Raw genomic sequence first — 20,218 nt, forward strand, 5'->3', positions numbered from 1 at the left:
AGAGGATGTCTGCAGTAGACTAAAAGGTACTATCATCCCTGTATCAGTGTTTTTATTCAGAATAACTATTCAACTAGACAGATTTCCTTTGATGAAGAAGCTTGCAGAATTTATGTCTCCTTTGCTTCATTCATCCTATATACATCTACTATACAAGTGGCCTTATATATATATATATATATATATATATATATATATATATATATATATATATATTATATATATATACATATATATATATTTAGGTATTTATCTACCTATTTATCTCTCTGTTTGTCTGTTTATCTATCTAGCTAACTATCTATATATGTGTATACATATAAATATGTATGTATACATATATAGGTACTTATATATGTTTGTACATGTACATGTGTATGTATAGATATGTGTGTGTGTGTGTGTGTGTGCGTGCGTGTATACACAGTTGTGAATTTGACCATGATGGAGCTTCAAAATAACTTTATATTTAAGTTAAAAGAGAACTATGTATGATCTATAAATGCTTCCCCCTCCTTCTCCTCAATATCATGTAATATTTACGCAAAACACACACACACACACACACACATGCAAACATACATCCATTCACAAGAAATTTTTTAAAAAATCATTTGGGTTTTATTTTATGGTTTTTATGTTTCACTCTCTACTTGTTATCTATTTATTCCAGGTCTTTGTACCAAGATATTTTCCATATGTAATATCCTCAAGTATTTATAAAACAGGATATTAATGCTGTTGGGTTCAGCTTTTGAAATTTCAAATGACATAGATATAAAAACTAACATCAAACTTGTCACCATCAACCAAAAATAACCATTACAACAAATACAAATGAATTCACACACACACACACACACACACACACACACACACACACACGCACACACACGCACACACCTGGTACAATAAACAGAAGAATAGAAACCAATTCACAAGTGTATATATATATATATATATATATATATATATATATATATATATATATATATATACACACACATATACATACACACACACATGGACACATATGTATGTATACAGACATGCGTGCATACACACACATACACACACACACACGTGTATAATATATATAAATATATATATATATATATATATATATATATATATATATATATATATATATATATATGTATATATATATATATATAAGATTTCTGAAGGCTTGAAAAGAATAAAATGAAATTTCCTCACTTGACGCATATGAATGATAGAGTATAATGATGGAGTTGAAATAAAAACTCAGGAATCAGACATAGTTTGCAATAAGGAGGACCACACTAGTATGGATATGTAATATACATGGAGAATGTCAGCTATTTACAGATGCTGAGTGCTCAAAGAAAATGGAAACTGTGGAAGATGAGTCATAGTAGTGAAGACTAGTCTCAAGAAGCTGAACTTGACAAAGAATCATGATGAATAGAGATGCACAGCATTGGAGAAAGCCCATTCATCTGTGTAGACATGTCACAACTGACATTAAACCTTTAGTTTTTAAACCGGCCATATCAGGTCTAATTATTCAACCTGTTTCCTGTTCAAACAGGCCAGATCTGTCCTCTCATACCTATCCTACAATGTTATTCTGAAATAAACAATCATATCATTGAAATCTCTGAGTTATGAGATATTGCAGGATTAATTTGAAACAACAGGAATAAATAAGCATTAAATCTGACAGATTAATCTGAATGCTAAAGCATTTAAATGGTGGTGATGTTTGATATATGTATAATACGTTTCCTACATGGGGTCTTTCAGTACTTTCCTGGCAGATCTTGATTGTCTTTCCAGCCATTTTGTTGCTGCCACATCTAACACCAACCTTCTCACTATATAAGATGACCTATGTAACAATAGATGGTGGGAAAACACACATGTATACAGATACACACAAACATTCATGCATGCATCTTGAGGAGAGAATGCAAATCCTTAACTGATATGCTACAAATGATCATGATACCTGGGACCATAAAAATCTGCAAGACCTTCTTAAGATTTAAAGGATGATGGTTAAAAGAAGATACTTTCCTTCACAACCTTGCTACCAAGTAGACAATTGCTCAACATTTACTGTAAGATTAAAAAGAGTAAGAGAACATAAAAAGAGTAAGAAAACATATATACAACACACACACACACACACACAACCTTGCTACAAAGTAGACAGTTGTTCAAAATTTACTCTAAAATTAGAAAGAGTAAGAGAACATATATACAACACACACACACACACACAGACACACACGCACTCATATAAAAGTTATTGCTGAAATAGTTATCAGTCATTTTGCTTTTACTTGTCACTAGTTATTTCACTATGGACACTAAAGAAATCACTTACATGTCGTTTAAGTTTTATGTCACTCTACGCAATAATGTACAAATATTTCTTTATGAGATTGCAAACATCTGACACAAAGAAGCAATTATTATCTCATCATGTTTGTATGAATGAAAGTGTGAATGAAGGAATATATGTTTGTGGTCTGTTTTTAAAAGAAGAATCTGAGAATTTGAAGAGAGGAGAAAACCAGAAAGGAATCATGCCAGTATTTTTTTTCCCCCAGGAAATAAATAAAATGGAAAATTGTTTTCTATGATTTCACCATATAAAATTTAAATCACAAAATCAGCTATGCCAAAATAAACTTATGATTATTGATATTATCAAAGAAAACCTGATTATCGATAAAAGTATTATTAATTTCTTCTTGCTCTTTACATTCTGAGTTCTAATTCCACTAAGATTAAACCCTCATTGTATTGCCTTGTACTGTTCCCCATGGTTTTTTGTAGACCATTAGGAGTTAATAAAGAAAACATTATTATTATTATTATTAAGGTGACGAGCTGGCAGAATCATTAGCATGCCAGGCGAAATGCTTAGCGGTATTTCGTCTGCCTTTATATTCCGAGTTTAAATTCCGCCAAAGTCAACTTTGCCTTTCATACTTTTGGGGTCAATAAATTAAGTACTAGTTGCATACCAGGGTCGATCTAATCGACTGGCTCCTCCCGCAAAATTTCAGGTCTTGTACCAATAGTAGAAAGGATTATTATTATAATTATTATTATTATTATTATTATTATTATTATTATTATTATTATTAAGAGAGTCAGACAAAAGGCCAAATGGTATTTGTTCTGAAGCTTTATGGTTTCAGTTCAATTCCTGCTGAAGTCAACTTTGCATTTCATCCTTTCAGGGTTGATGAAGTTAAGTAACAGCTTAGTGCTGTGGTTGATATAAAATAACTAAACGAGCACCTCATAAAATTGCTGGCCTTGTGCCCGAATTGAAAGCCATTATTATTAAAATATGAATGTGTATTTGTGTGTAGGTCCATGCATGCTACTTCTACTTTATTTTATTCATTGCAGAAGGAGGAAAATTAAATTCAGAACATAAATGAAAGAGACTTTTCTTTCTATAGGAAAAAAGGGGAAGCACCCATTCTTTTAGTTTGTGTCTGTTTGTCTCTATTTTCAATCCATTTGCCTATTTAGCTATCCACCTAAAAATTCAATAGTTTTGGTTTGCACTGAATAAATCCTCTCTTAACAAGATGAAAGTAGCTTCCTCTTTATTTCAGTATTTTTAAAAAAATCTTTCTTTTAGTCGTAGTATTTATTTATATTTATTTATCTATTCATTTCATAGAGGAGATATAATAGTATCAAACGGGTTATTTATAACTGAAATACCATGGGGTTAAAAGGATGCTTTTCTTTTCCTTTGCTTCATATGGAAATGAGTGTTTGTTCTGGGTGGAAAAAAAGTATAGTTAATTGAAAATCAAAGCAAAACAAAAATAAATAATAATTAAATTATTACAAAGTCAAAGGGAATTGAGAAAAGCAGAAAATGACAGAAAAAATGTGTAATATTTACTGGATTCTTAGTGCAAATTTGGCACCTTTGGTTGAAAGAGATTATGTTATAGATAATGATGATGATGGAGATGCTGGACATAAAGGATGTGAAGACACTTACCTACAAAAGAAAAAAGAAAGAAAACACATTAGTGCTGTTGATATATATATATATAGACACAAATACATACATACATACATATATATATATATATATATATATATATATATATATATATATATATATATATATATATATATATGCATGTGTGTATTTATATAGAGAATAAACACACACACACACACACATGTAATACAATTGTTTAAAATTGGTTTGTATATTACGATATACGTAAGGCTCTTTTCTAGCCATACTGGGATACAGAGAAGGTCTTTCTTTAAAGTGGACTATACGTTTGTATGTGCACATGCATATTTGTGTAGGCGTGCATACACACACACACACACACACACACACACACACATGTAAAGAGAAAAGGAGAGATAGACATATAGATGTATATATGTGTGTATGCATGTATATACACATACATGATATACACACACACATATTATCAATGTATATACGTAAATATGTATGTATATATATATATATATATATGTGTGTGTGTGTATTTGTAAATATTGTATACATATATATGTCCAACAATGGAGAATAGTTAAAACAAGTGAGAATTGGTGACAGCCACAGAAAATTTGCTTCAACAAATTCTCTCTGGTCTATGCAAGCATGATAAAGGAAACTAAAAGGACAATATATATATAGCTATATACACATATAGTACTATAAACCAGATCCACACACACACACACACACATTCAGTTTATATTACTATTCACATATATATGTATATATAGCTAATATATGTATACCATCATTATGATATACATATATCATCATTATCATCATTTTAAAGTTCATTTTGCTATGCTTGCGTTGGTCAGATGGAATTTGTTGAGGCAAATTTTCTATCACAGGATGCATTTCTTGTTCCACTCTCCCACCTGTTTTCTAGAAAACTAATATTTCCTCTATGGCTATACATGTTTCCATAGTAGACTGGAAATGAAGAACACTGCTTCCGTGATAGTGACACTATCACATGATGTTAAGACAAGGAGATGCAAACACGCAAACACACACACACACACACACACACACACACACACACACACACACACACACACACACACACACACACATGAACATGCACAAAAGTAGTAATATCAAATCATTGTACATACTGTCAATCAAACATATAGAAAGATAGAGGGAAGGTTGGCTAGGTAAGGTGGTCAGTTTGAGCAGAGAATGGAATAGAGATCAAAAGATAAAAAAAACAAAAAAAACATTCAAAAGACAGAAAAGAAAAAAATAGAAAGAATAAAAAATATAGATTATGAAATAAGAGAATGTGAAAGATCTAGATAGTTATGATACAGTCTTGTTTATGTGTATATTGCATGATTAAAGGTATAGAACAGTCATACTACAACTAAATATTTGAAGTATTGAGGATATGAGATTAACTCACTGAAACATATATATATATATATATATATATATATATATATATATATATATATAAAGATATATATATATATATATATATATATATATATATATATATATATATATATATATATATATATATATATATATATATATATATATATATATATAAAGATATATATATATATATATATATATATATATATATATATATATATATATATATATATATATATATATATATAAAGATATATATATATATATATATATATATATATATATATATATAAGATATATATATATATATATATATATATAAAGATATATATATATATATATATATATATATATATATATAAAGATATATATATATATATATATATATATGTATATATATATATATATATATGTATATATATATATATATAAAAAGATATATAAATATCAAATATATTTTCTGCATTTTCTGACAAAACACACACACACATGTACATACATACATACATACATATATATATATATATACATTTGTATTAGTCATATAATTGCATTTCTGATAGGAAAAAAAGTCAACAAAATAGCTATAACATGAACAGCACGAAAGGCAAAAGATCGATTATGAGACTGGTTTTAAGCTACAATTATTGAATAAGCTGAATAGCATGTAAATCTGTGAGAGAGTTTTTGTTGTCAGAAAAATTTGTGAGGGTTCTGGCAGAAGCAAAAATAAAGAAACCCCTAAGAAAACGCCAAAAAATGAAACATGTTTAAACTGTATCAACATGGAGTATGATTTATATACTTGTGCATGTGGACTGAATGTAAATTGGCTTGTTGTCACTCACAGGGTTACTACAACAAAAGTGTTACAGCTATCCATGAATATAAGCATAATATACTATTACTGAAAAGTGCCAGGTTTTAGCAAAGTGGTGTACAAAATTCAAGAACAGAAATAGGTGCAGGCATGGCTGTCTGGTAAGACGCTTGCTTCCCAACCACATGTTTCCAGGTTCAGTCCCACCGTGTGGCATCTTGGATAAGTATCTTCTGCTATAGTCTCAGGCTGACCAAAACCTTGTGATGTATTGGATGGAAACTGAAAGAAGCCCGTTGTATATATGTATGTGTGTGTGTGTGTGTGTGTGTGAGCGTGTGTGCCATTGTGTCTGTCCCCACCATCACTCCTTGACAACTGGTGTTGGTGTGCTTATGTTCCCATAACTTAGTGGTTTGGCAAAAGAGATCAATAGAATAAGTACTAGGCTTAAAATATAAGTCTTGGTGTTGATTTGTTCAACTAAAAACCCTTCAAGGTGGTATCCCAACATGGCCACAGTCAAATAACTGAAACAAGTACCAAAAAAAAAAAAAGCGTTAACATTACATAAACGAATCTGTTGCTATGTTTAACTCATTAGCATTTAAACCAACCATATCTAGTGAAAATAGTCTACTTGTTTTATATTCAAACCAGCCACGTCTAAACCCCCCCCCCACCACCACCACACACACTAATACAACAATAAAGATTCTAAAAATTAACAGTTATCTCATCAAAACCTCATAACAATGAGATAATGCCTGATTAATTCAAAATAATGTGAATAGATAAGCATTACTTTTAACAGAATAATATGAATACGAAAGGGTTAATTCATGCTGCCACTGTGTAGCTATTATAAATGCACTTTTGATTAAATTCATTAAAACCAATTCGTAAATGTTTATTTCATTCTAACATAGTTTCCTGAATTTGTATCTACACACTTTCTACATGTGTAAAATAAACTTGGTCACTTCTCTCTCTATGGCCGTAAGCCCAATGCCCGTCAGATGATGTATGTATTATTAATCAATCAGAAATGGTAATTTAAAAGCACGAGTTGGTCTGTTTGTTCTAAGTATAGATCACAGAAATACATTGCTATGATATCTTTGGTTCCAAGACTTTGTTAAACTGTGCTAGCAATTATCACAATTATTTCAGCTGAGTTTATTATTTCAATGCAACAGCAAGTGAAGCTGCAAACAGTATTCATGGAAAGCAATATGTGAATTATGCACTATAAGTCACAGACTGAAGAAGCTAAACTGTTATAGGCACAAATGTGGAATGACTTATCTATCAGTGCATCTTATATGTATGAGTATGAATATGAATATATACATACATATATATATATATATATATATATATATATAGTACAGTATATTATGCATAAAATAAAAACAAAACAGGTTGATCATTGCTGGTACATCTTTGATTATATATCTGTTTGCTCTATTAGAGATAATCTGGTGCTAAGACCCAACATCTATGGATTTAATAGTTTTATGAAAGATTTAACAATTGTTTTGCTCTCTGATGTTTGTCAAGTCTAAGTAAAGAATTAATATGAAATAAATTATGCTTATGACAACTACAAAACACAAAGAACTGTACTTAACCCCTCTGAGAAAGAGAATAGATATGTTTAAGTAAGCTCAAGTAAGAATTGGATGGTGAATTTCTTCCTGCAGGTCTGGGAACTGTTACTATTAGTTTCAGACAGACTATTCCATCTCATTTCATTCAATAGAACATGTATCAAATTACTTACTGCTACTATTGTGCTTGTTTTTTGTTTTTTTTAAGAAAAAAAAAAGCACTAGAAAGATGACACTCACTATTGAACGATTGAAATACTTATATTTCATTTAAATGAAATACATTAAACAATATAAGGTCTAATAAAACTATAATATTGAAAAGTAGGTGAAAAAATATTGCAATATTTTTAACATTGTAAGGCGGCGAAATGCTTAGCAGTATTTCGTCTGTCTTTATGTTTGGAGTTCAAATTCCACCAAGGTCAACTTTGCCTTTCATCTTTTGGGGGTTAATAAATTAAGTACCAGTTGCATACTGGGGTCGATCTAATCGACTGCTCCCCTCCCCAAAAATTTTGGCCCTTGTGACTAGAGTAGAAAAGAATATTTTTAACATCATAATTAGCTGTGAAATATTTTAAAATGTATCAATGCATAGTCTCATGTAACAGTTTATACATTCATGCCTGCTTTCTCTCACTTTAGCATTCATCAGACACACTTTATGTCTTTTAATTGAGACCCTTTACTTTAATATTTAGAGGGATTAATCTATGTCAGATGCAGGAAGGGGTTTCTGCAGATGGACAACCACCTGAGGCATGGGGGTTTTGCTCATGATTTTCCTCACTTACTTTGTGAATCACTTCAATGCAAAAATCAAGTACTAGCGCCAAGCTTCACAAAATGATTTATCCTTCGATATTACTAGAAAGACATTCCTCTCCTTTCTTATTATCCCCATCATCCAATTCTGTAGAAAAAAGAAAAATTAATTCTAATACTTCATTGCCAATCAACTTCTTATCCAATGCCATGTTGATTTAATGCTGAAACGCAATTTAAAATCCAAATAACTTTGTGATATATTTATAGCTAATGCTGCATATCATGCATGTACATAAGCTCAATAACTAAAACAATCATTCACTACACTCCACTTGAACACGCAAATATATTAATTTGCATTTGTTTGAACAAGGAGGTGCTGACATCCGAGGAAACAACAAGGCGCTTTTCAAAGTGTGATATTACACTCGTGAGTAAGCAAGAGTGCAATATTTTAGCAATAACACAGAAAAGGTTAAATAAAAGAGAAAATGTTCTATAATATAGTCTCTGGATAAAAAGTATAAAATTTTGTATGGTCATGCCTTGAATACTTATGTCACTCAGTATGAAATGCACACTCAAGCATGTGTTTATGTACACATTCATATACTGCACACACAACTACATAGACACACACAAAAATATGTACACTTGCATACACACACACACATACACATAAGCACAACCCATCACCATTGGCTGATTTGAATGGCCCCGATATTTGATCAGTACTTTATTTTGTCAACCCAGGATGGATGAAAGATGAAGTTGACCTTGATAAAATTTTTGAATTCAGAATGTAAAATACCAGAACAAATACCACATAGCATTTGTTTGTTGCTCTGATGGTTCTGCATGACCAAAAGCAATAAAGAGTTAGGTGCTGTTTGCATTACATGAACGGTACATAATGAGCACTCACCCATCACTCATACACACCGATATATCTATAATATATTTGTGTGTTTGTGAATATACATATTCCTTTGTTTTTACATCAATTTTCTCCTGCTAGAGTGGGTTAGAGGAATAAATTATTGAGGCCAGATAACCTTTTTGTCTTGAACTTGACTTGTTTTTCAAGTAAGGGAAAGTTTATTTCCCACATTTTCAAAGCACAAAGCCAGCAGACAATTTGCTGATAAGGAAAATGATAACAATGCCACTGTCAGTAATTTTTAGAGAAATGCAAACTTACAACTGGTTTCTTTCAGTTCTTGTCTACCAAATGTATTTTCAAAGAGCTTTGACTGGCCCAGAGCTATGGGTATAAAACTAGCTCGAAGTTGAACTTGAAACTATGTAATTGTGAAGTGAACTTCATAAGTACAGTCATACTTAAGTTCTATGTATGTATGTATGTACTATGTACGTATGTATGTATGTATGTATATATGTACGTATGTATGCATGCATGCATTTAACATCCGTTTTCCATGCTGGCATGGGTTGGATGGTTTGACTAGAGCTTGTAAGGCCAGGTGTCATGCTAGGCTTCATTGTCTGAAATGGCATGGTTCCTATAGCTGGATGCCCTTCCTAATGCCTACCACTCCATAAGGTATACTGGGTGCTTCTCTTCTAATGTGGTGGCATCAGCACTTTATATGTTTGTTTGTGTGTGTGTGTGTGTGTGTGTGTGTGTGTGTGTGTGTGTGTGTGTGTGTATATATATATATATATATATATATACATACATATATATAAACATACTGTGGACAAATGTTTTTTCTATTAACTTGGTAAGGAATAAAATTATGGATAGCAATGAACAATTTACAAACACATACACACATCCCAAAAAAGATCTATATAAGCTTCTGATGCCTTAAATGTTATGTTGAATTATTTCCCTTCGTTCACACTTTTCCTTTAATGATATATATCAGGGGCTCAGGGGCTTTCAGTTCAGTTTATGTGTGACCTTGAATTTGAAGCACCATCGTGCTTTCACTATTTCAGATGATATGGTAGAATATTTTCAAAGGAAAATTAGTGTTGTGCTATATTTTTTCTATCAAATATTCAACATATTGAAAGCAAAGCCAGCAATAAATATTATTACAGAAATAAAAAAAAATGAGAAAGAAGCCACTTCAAGTGAGCTTAGTGTGGTATATGGATTGGCCAAATCTACATTTTGTACCTTTTTGGAGGAAGAGAATAAGCTAAAAAGTCTGATGGTAGTAAAAGTCATAGGCTCAATAACACGTAGGCCTCATTTATGGATGAAATGGAAAATCTATTATTAATACAAATGAAAGAAAAACAAATGGCTGGTGATTCAGTGTACCATTTATTTGTGTAAATTATTTATTTGTGAATAAGCAAGTGGTTGCATGCTTTAAAAAATTATACACAAAGCATTCATTCGGTAATGTTTTGAAGTGACTCTGACATTTAATGTGACAGTAAAAGTTTTGGAAAAATCACTTCTTTGCAGATGTTGTGTGCTTAATAGTGAAGCAATTGGGAGAGTTTGAACTCTTCTTGGAGAGCATTGTGACCTGAAGTTTCTTCAATAAATTTTCAAATATTTCAGAGAGTGTCATAAAATGTACAATTTCCTCAATTATAGCAGTTGAGGAAATTGTATGAAAGGGCAGTTCCAAGAGTCTGGTGATGAATGAAAGGACATAAAATATTTCATTGAGAAGCAGAGAAGTGAACTGTCCATTGATGACCTGAAGGAGCTACACCAAGAAGAGGCTGATTCCTCACAATAAGGACTGAATTCTGAAGAAGAGGATCAAAATAAAAAAATAAAAGAGAACCATATTAGGAGAATAGCTGAATAAGGTGTTATATCTTTGGTGTGAGCCACAGGCCATGTAAGAACACACCAAACTCTTCAGAGGATGTGGAGTCAGGTATGAGCCATTTTTCTAACAAAGTGTTACAATACTTTTGAATTGCCTAGAACCTTGGTTCCCAAACTTTTTCAAAATTTTTGTCCTACAGACCCCTTCCCATCCCCCCCCCCCCCCAAACGAAAAAATCAGAGAAGACAAACTAAGCAAAATGACCTTGTATAAAAGGATTTTTCATGAGATGAAATTTTACAGATAAAATAAAAAATTTCGATGAGAGGAGTGAACTTGTTTGGTCTGTAATATATCCTCAATATTAGGCTGCATTTTTGATAATGCGACCCTCATGTCATGCACAACATCCAGTTTATTGCAAACCTTTGTTTTAATTGTGAGTAAAGTTGCAAAAGCCGTCTCACATTCGTACATTGTTGCAAACGGAATGATGAATTTGAGGGCCAATTTGGTGACATCTGGATAGGACTACATCATTTCAATCTAGAATTCACTGCAACACATGTTACGGAAGGTGTTTTTTGCACCTCCATCATTCAGCAAGTCAATGAACTGTTCTTGAATGACGTAATCTTCTGACGGAAGGTCAACAACAGAGATTGCAAAGGGATTGGTGATGAAACGATGAACTTTTATGAAGTTTTGTAGGCCGGGGAAATATCTTTGAATTTCAGCATGATGAGTTAAGACATGCTGTTTCATTATGTCGAGGATGTTAGCATCAACTTGAAGGGCATCTTCATCAAGGAAAGTATTGAGGTTCAGGAATGGTACGAAATTCTCACATTCCAATTTAGAATGCCACAAATGGAGCTTCAATTTAAGTGCTGTTACTTTTTTTATGACAGTGGACAATGGTGATGTCCTTTCCTTGTAGTGCTAAGTTAACAGAATTAACTGATTCAAAAATGTTGACCAAAAAGGAGGGACATATTGGAGAATTGTCTGTGCAGTTCTTTTTTAGCACCACAAAGAAATTTGTGTATCTCCTTTCATAGAATGAAGACACTTTTCAGTACTCTTCACTTGGATAACCACCTCACATGCAAATACAGTAAAAGCATTTCAAAATTGGAGCCATTGTCCTTGTACAAGTCAGCAAAAAGATGCAAGTTAAGAGAACTGGCTTTGATAAAATTTACTGCTTTGACCACATCATTCAAAACATTCTTCAAATGGTCAGGCATTGTTTTAACCATCAATGTTTGGCGATGAAGTGTACAATGCATATCAATTGCCTTAGGAGACTTCTCCTTCACCATTATCTGAAAGCCAGAACAGCAACCAAGCATTGTTGGAGCACCATCGTGCCCCTAGTTTATGCCATGCTTGTTAAAGAATTGACCCACTTTCTGGAATATATTGTTTGCAGTAGTTCAGGTGTTGAGGCTTTTGAAAAAAAAGGAATTCATATTCCAGGCACTTGTTATACACGTAATGCACATAACCACAAAGTTGTGCTAAATCCGCCATGTCAGTGGTTTTATCAATTTGGATGGCGGCATAGTTAAACATTGATGTTTTTATCTTTGAGATGACCTGAGACAAAATATTATCAGACATCTCAGCAATTCGTCGACTGACTGTGTTGTTGGGAAGTGAAACGTGTCTAAGCTTCTGTAGTTCAGACATTCTGAGCGCGAGTGAAATTATATCTTTGCAGTAAGGAAGAACTAACTGCTCTCCAATGTTATGAGGTTTTTTTTTTTGCAGCAATTTTCTTTGAAACCTCGTAGGAGGCTTTCAGACAAGCTGCGACGTCTTGCATTTCTGTGTCATCAAGCTTGGATTTAACCAATCTGTCAGCTTGGTGTCTGAAAACTTCCGCATCTTTGTTGACTGCCCTGGGATGTTTCATTTCCAAATGCCTCTTTAGCCTACTGGGCTTCAGCAAAGAAGCTGCCAATACCTCAGAGCACAGAACACACTGTGGTTTTTCTACTCCACCAGCAGTAAGCACAGTAAAACTGAAGCTCAAATAGGACTCATCATATATCCTTTCCTTTGTAAAAAAACATTCTACAAATAAATATAATAACAATATGTAAATGTTGTGCTGTAAACGCACAAAATTTTGTACTATTTCACTTTGTTGAAAAAACTTTGTTATTTTTATCAGTATAAATATATATATATATATATATATATATATATATAATATATATATAATCATCATCATCATCATCATCGTTTAACGTCCGCTTTCCATGCTAGCATGGGTTGGACGATTTGACTGAGGACTGGTGAAACCGGATGGCAACACCAGGCTCCAGTCTGATTTGGCAGAGTTTCTACAGCTGGATGCCCTTCCTAACGCCAACCACTCAGAGAGTGTAGTGGGTGCTTTTACGTGTCACCCGCACGAAAACGGCCACGCTCGAAATGGTGTCTTTTATGTGCCACCCGCACAAGCCAGTCCAGGGGCACTGGCAACGATCTCGCTCGAAAATCCTACAGGAGCCAGTCAGGCGGTACTGGCAACGGCCACGCTCAAAATGGTGCATCTCATGTGCCACCCGCACAAGAACCAGTCCAGGGGCACTGGCAACGATCTTACTTGGCTTGCCGGGTCTTCTCACGCACAGCCCATTTCCAAAGGTCTCGGTCCGTAGTCATCGCCTCGGTGAGGCCCAATGTACGAAGGTCTTGCCTCACCACCTCAGCCCAGGTCTTCCTGGGCCTACCTCTTCTACGGGTTCCCTCAACTGTTAGGGTGTGGCACTTTTTCACGCAGCTATCCTCCTCCATTCTCACCACATGTCCATACCAGCGCAATCGTCTCTCTTGCACGCCACAACTGATGCTTCTAATGTTCAGCTTTTCTCTCAAGATACTTACACTCTGACGGGTATTCACATTGACATTACACATCCAACGGAGCATACTGGCTTCATTCCTTGCGAGCTTACGTATGTCCTCAGCAGTTACAGCCCATGTTTCACTGCCATGTAGCATGGTTGTTCGTACGCATGCGTCATACAGTCTGCCTTTTACTCTGAGTGAGAGTCCCTTTGTCGCCAGCAGGGGTAAGAGCTCTCTAAACTTTGCCCAGGCTATTCTTATTCTAGCAGCTACACTTTCAGCGCACCCACCCCCACTACTAACTTGGTCGCCCAGATAGCGGAAGCTATCGACTACCTCTAGTTTTTCACCCTGGAATGAGATAGAAGTTGTTTCCTGTTTGTTTGCAGTCTTTATTGCACCTGAACATCTGCCACAAACAAAAACTAACTTGCTAGTTAACCTGCCTTTGATGTTGCTGCACCTCTTATGTGTCCATAGCTTGCACCGGGTACATCTTATAGAGTTACCACCTACTCCTTTTCTACATACTGAGCAGGGCCATCTACCTGAAGGGGTTTGTGTTTTATCTACCTTCCTACTTATTAGGATTTTGGTTTTAGCTAGGTTGACTCTAAGGCCCTTCAATTCTAGACCTTGCTTCCACACCTGAAACTTCTCCTCTAGTTCTGATAGTGACTCCGCAATTAGGGCAAGGTCATCAGCATAGAGGAGCTCCCAGGGGCAACCTGTCTTGAACTCCTCTGTGATTGCCTGGAGGACTATGGTAAATAATAGGGGGCTGAGGACGGAACCTTGGTGGACCCCTACCTCTACCCGGAATTCATTGCTGTACTCATTTCCAACCCTCACCTTACTGGCCGCATCTCTGTACATGGCTCGCACAGCTCTCACTAGCCATTCTTCTATCCCAAGTTTCCTCATTGACCACCAGATAAGGGATCGGGGGACCCTGTCAAAGGCTTTCTCCATGTCAACGAAAGCCAGGTACAGAGGTTTATCCTTGGCTAGGTATTTCTCTTGCAACTGTCTCACTAGAAATAAGGCATCAGTAGTGCTTTTACCTGGCACGAACCCAAACTGCATCTCATCTAAATTGATTCGCTCCCTAATTAGTTGGGCTATGACCCTCTCTGTAACTTTCATAACCTGATCTAACAGCTTGATGCCTCTGTAATTATTTGTATCTAAAGCGTCCCCTTTACCTTTGTAGCAGTTGACTATGATGCTGCTACACCAGTCATAGGGTATGACTCCTTCGTGTATCACCTGGTTCGTAATACGGGTGACTAGGCTATAGCCAACACTGCCAGATATTTTGAGCATCTCTGCAGTGATTCCTGATGGGCCGGGGGCTTTCCCGGTCTTCATACTCTTAATTGCTTTATCTACCCTGGTACTATCAACTCGGATAGCTGGTCCCTCTATTGGGTCGACATAAGGCAGGCTCTCTTTCTCCCATTCATTCTCTTTATTAAGCAATCTATCGTAGTGGCATCTCCAGACCTCTTTCTTTGCATCCTCATTTAATGCAAGCGTACCATCATCCATGCGAACACATTTCTCTCCTACAACATCACTATTCTCTCTCCTACACTGTCTTGCAACCCGAAATACCTCGAGTCTTTGGTCCTCACGGCGCAGAACATTGGCAAATCTTTCCTTATCTGCTTCCCCTCTGGCTAAATAAACCTGTCGCCTAGCCTCCCTTCTGGCACATTGGTACAATTCCCTGCTACCACCGTTCTTCCAGTCCTTCCAAGCTTGTTTCTTTTGTCTAATAGCCCTGTCTACCTCCTTGTTCCACCACCACGTTACTCTGGGTTGGGAGGGGACCTTACACCACCCACAAATCTGGTCGGTGGCTTTCAACAGGTTGTCCCGCAGAAATCTCCAATTGTCTTCCACGTTGTATGATGCTATATCCCCTTCTATTTCGTTAAATGCTTCAAGTAACTTGTCTCTAAGTCTCTGTCCGTTTGCAGGGTCTTTAAGCTTCCACACCCTTCTTCTCCAAGCCTGTCTAATTCTGGGCACCCATTTTGCCTTGATCCCAAAGTCGCTAACTACTAATCTATGTTGTGGGGTACATTCTTCGCCAGGGTAGGTTTTGGCATTTATAAGCCGCCCTCTTTCCCTATTTCTGGCGAGGATGTAGTCGATTTGGCTAGAGTGTCTGCCGGAGCGGTAGGTGACTAGGTGACTGGCAGGTTTCCTGAAGTTGGTATTGCAGACTATAAGATTGGTTGCATCACAGAACTCCAGCAGTCTGGTTCCCTCCTCGTTGCGGGAACCGAAGCCATAGCCTCCATGTATGCCATGGAAGCCCCCAGCACGACGTCCGACATGACCGTTGAAGTCTCCAGCCACAAAGAGAAGGTCCCTGTCACTCGTCGACGAGGTAGTTTGCAAGAGGGTGTCATAGAATTGGTCTTTCAGACCATCTGGTAGCCCAGGTTGAGGTGCATAGGCTGAGATGACAGTAGCTAATCTATGATGAAGCACTAGTCTGATCTTAAGTACTCTGTCACTTACTCTAACGACCTCGATTACCTTATCCACCCATTTCTCCGCTAGAAGTATTCCTACGCCCCCGACCCCGTCAGTGTTCCCTGCCCAGAAAATCTTGTACCTGTGTTCTTTGCCTGTGAGGAACCTTGCAGAACCTCCTCTCCATCTTACTTCCTGGATGCAGCACATATCTACGCATCTCCGTTCAAGCATCTCAACAATTTCACCAGATCTACCTTTCAGCGTGCCGACGTTGAGAGTGCCAATCCTAACAGTATGGGTGTTGGGGGTGTGGGCCTGTAGCCTGGGAAGAGGAAAAGCAGTGTCGTGTACCTGAAAAGAAAATGTATATATATATATATGTACATATATATATATAAGATATTTTTCAAAGCATGGTAAGTCTTTATTCATGCAGAAGTTACTTCGAAATTGGTTAATTTTGTTTTGCTTCAATATCCTCATTTTAGTCATTAAGTTGGACTTAGGTCAAATTTCTTACCATTGTAGTGCATTGTAGCTACTTCAAAAAAGTTCAACTAAAAGTCACTAGGTACTTTATGTAGAACAAACATCTTAATTCTAACAGTGCTACTGGCTTGTCTTTCTATTCGCTTATTAGGTTCTTACTGAGCATGAAAAGTAAAATTAAGAATGAACTTATGATGATTAATATGTTGAAAATATAGACGTTCATAAACGTGTGATGATGAAAACAATTTGCAACCTCCTCATCAACCACTCTTGCAGACTATGTCGGTGTCATGGCTGCTGTAACAACCCAGAAGATACCCCTACCCAGACTATACCTGGGGTTAGTCTGGGCTAGCCTAGACTATAGCCCCTCCAGATAGCTAGCTCAGAATATACCCCTATCCAGACTATACCCCATGCTTACGGATGAATAACACAGATATACCTTTCTTATAAAAGTTGCCTCAGAACATATATAAAATTTAATATCAATTGATGAAGAATTAAAAGTTACATGTAAAATTCAGTTTAAACATAGCAATTTGAAATTATCAAATGTAAATATTCAATGTACCAATATAAACCCAATGTATAGGTAGACTGGAAATAAATTGACAACTTGCACATGCTGTGCAGTGCATCTGTACTCTGAGTCATAGCCTAGACCTACACAAATGTGGCCATTCATGTTGGATTTATATTGGTACATTTTAAAGTATTTTGCATTTGATAATTCTAAATTGCTATGTTTAAATTGAAATTTACATGTAACTGTTAATTCTTCATTGGGTGATTCATATTTTATATATGTCCTGAAGCAACTTTTATAAGTGAGGTATATCTGTGTTATTTGTCCACAAGCATGAGGTATAGTCTGGACAAGGGTATATTCTGGCTTAGTTGTCTGGAGGGGGTATAGTCTGGGCTAGTCCAGACCAGCCCCGGGTATATAACCCAGATTAGCTCCGGGTATAGTCTAGGCAGGGGTATGTTCTGGGCTGTTACACCATCAATTTTTAATGCCGTTTAGACTTGTTGCACCCATACCCCCACACTGATCGATAAAGCTGCAGAGAGATACCTTCATTCAAGTACATGTGTGTACACCCTGTGCACATGACCTCAAATGCATTCTATCTGTAAGGTTTTTTTAACATGTAAATTAGGGGTTCTGTGTATTGTGTGCATGTTCAATGGTTCTAGTTTTAGCTAAAACTGGAAAACTTGAGGTTTTGAACATTATAAATCTGAAGATTGTTGATCCCTTCGTGGACCCCCTAAAATCGCTTTGCAGACCCCAGTTTGGGAACCAAGGGCCTAGAAGAATAGCCTGTGGCAATCTAGTCTGGATATTTTCCTTAAATAATGGACCAAAAACTTTCAAATTTTTTGCTTATTTTCAGTAAGAAGTAAAAAACCAAGATGATTCTTTTGTAGAAAAATGTACAACACTAGAAAAACCTAAAGTAAGATGATAACTCTTCTTCTACCCTCCCAGCATCTTGTTGACCTCCACTTTGGATAAACAACCTGTCAAATGCACACAAAAGATAGAAGAATGATAATGATTTTTTAATTCTTAATCTAAATTTTTTTCTTTAAATTATTAATTTGCTTATTTGGATACACAAAAGTCATGGTGAATTATTTCCCATGGTTCACATCCCACCGATTGAAACTTCACATGAGGTTAATTAAATGATTAATTATTATTTTAACAGATTTTTTTGAAATGATATTCATCTAGTAATAATACTAGAATATTTTATAATTGTTTATTATAATATCCATTAGCTTTTATAACTTCTCAAAAGAGATCTTTAAAATAATCATTTTAAAATTTGTAACACTTTTTCTTTATGAATTGTGCAATATTTTTTAAAAATTGTACAAATACTACATTATTTCAATACACACTGAAGTTTTAAAGATAATTTGAGTTTTATTCATTCTTAAAGAGATGATTTGCTTGTATACTTATTTGCTTGTATACACCAAGTGAGGTTTTGAACAAACTGTCCCTAAACACAACTGATGTAGTAACAAAATGTCTACACAACATATATATATAGTTATATGTACATACATCCACACACTCACATGCAGATATACAAATAGATATATAAAAATATGTGTGCATGTGTGTGTGTGTGTGTGTGTGTGTTTACATATATGTAAATTTATATCATCAAGTACTGGGAATTGTATACAATACAGGCAATTATCTTAATAGCACTCTAGCTTATAATTGGCTAACAGAGTACTCGGAGGAATACCAATGACACTCTCTATCCATCAGCCAGTCAATAAAACAAACAATGCAATATTAACTACTTAATTTATGATATTAAGCACAGTGTAAATCCATTGTATTTAACAACAATATGATGCACATTTATTGATGTGAAAAATACAATAATAAAAGAATACGAATAGAGATATTGCTCACATTATGTAATGAATGTTTCCATAGAGTGGTTATAAATTTGCTCAAAAATGTATTACATCATATTATTATGTAATAATTTGTAATAATATGATGTAATACATCACTGAGAAAATAAATAACCATTGTATATACATACATACATATCGTTTAACGTCCGCTTTCCATGCTAGCATGATACACACACACACACACACACACACACATATATACACACGCAAATATATATGTTACAAAACAGGAAGTGTGTGACTAGTCAGTTGTAAACTTATGCGGAGTAACTTTACATTACGGAGAGGAATGTACACTTTCCTGTAATACAGGCTGCCTCATGGTCCTAGCAGACAAAATGGTAAAGCGTTTTCCCGGAGGATGATGAGGCAGATATGCTGAACCAGCCACATTGTATCATGAGGCTCTCACTTGCTGATCACACAGACATTTGCTGTGCTTGAGAAGGCCCTTCCAGCATAATAAAATCAAGCTTGTACATGCTGGGCAGTAACTCTGATGTAA

The 20,218-nt window shown here is 35.1% G+C and overlaps 2 protein-coding genes across 24 annotated transcripts in view; both read right to left on the reverse strand.

Moving 5' to 3' along the window:
* LOC106876215 (roundabout homolog 2) overlaps nt 1–20,218 on the reverse strand; it is a 1,018,579-nt gene that overhangs the window by 781,675 nt on the left and 216,686 nt on the right. The gene's annotated exons all lie outside the window — the stretch shown is intronic.
* LOC128247872 (zinc finger BED domain-containing protein 5-like) lies at nt 11,953–12,761 on the reverse strand. The gene is made up of 2 exons (XM_052968071.1): nt 12,513–12,761; nt 11,953–12,348 (listed from the first exon to the last, which is right to left on the reverse strand). The coding sequence occupies exons 1-2, from the start codon at nt 12,759–12,761 to the stop codon at nt 11,953–11,955; spliced, it is 645 nt and encodes a 214-aa protein (XP_052824031.1).

The sequence above is a fragment of the Octopus bimaculoides genome, chromosome 5 (assembly GCF_046866305.1).
Source record: "Octopus bimaculoides isolate indiv1 chromosome 5, ASM4686630v1, whole genome shotgun sequence".
NCBI lineage: Eukaryota > Metazoa > Mollusca > Cephalopoda > Octopoda > Octopodidae > Octopus > Octopus bimaculoides.

Excerpts from the sequence above, each read along its gene's own strand:
- LOC128247872 (XM_052968071.1), bottom strand. The coding sequence starts at position 12,761 with ATGCTTGGTTGCTGTTCTGGCTTTCAGATAATGGTGAAGGAGAAGTCT. Across the intron at positions 12,349-12,512 it reads TGCTTTTACTGTATTTGCAT|CACTACAAGGAAAGGACATC; the intron begins GTGAGGTGGTTA and ends CTGTTAACTTAG.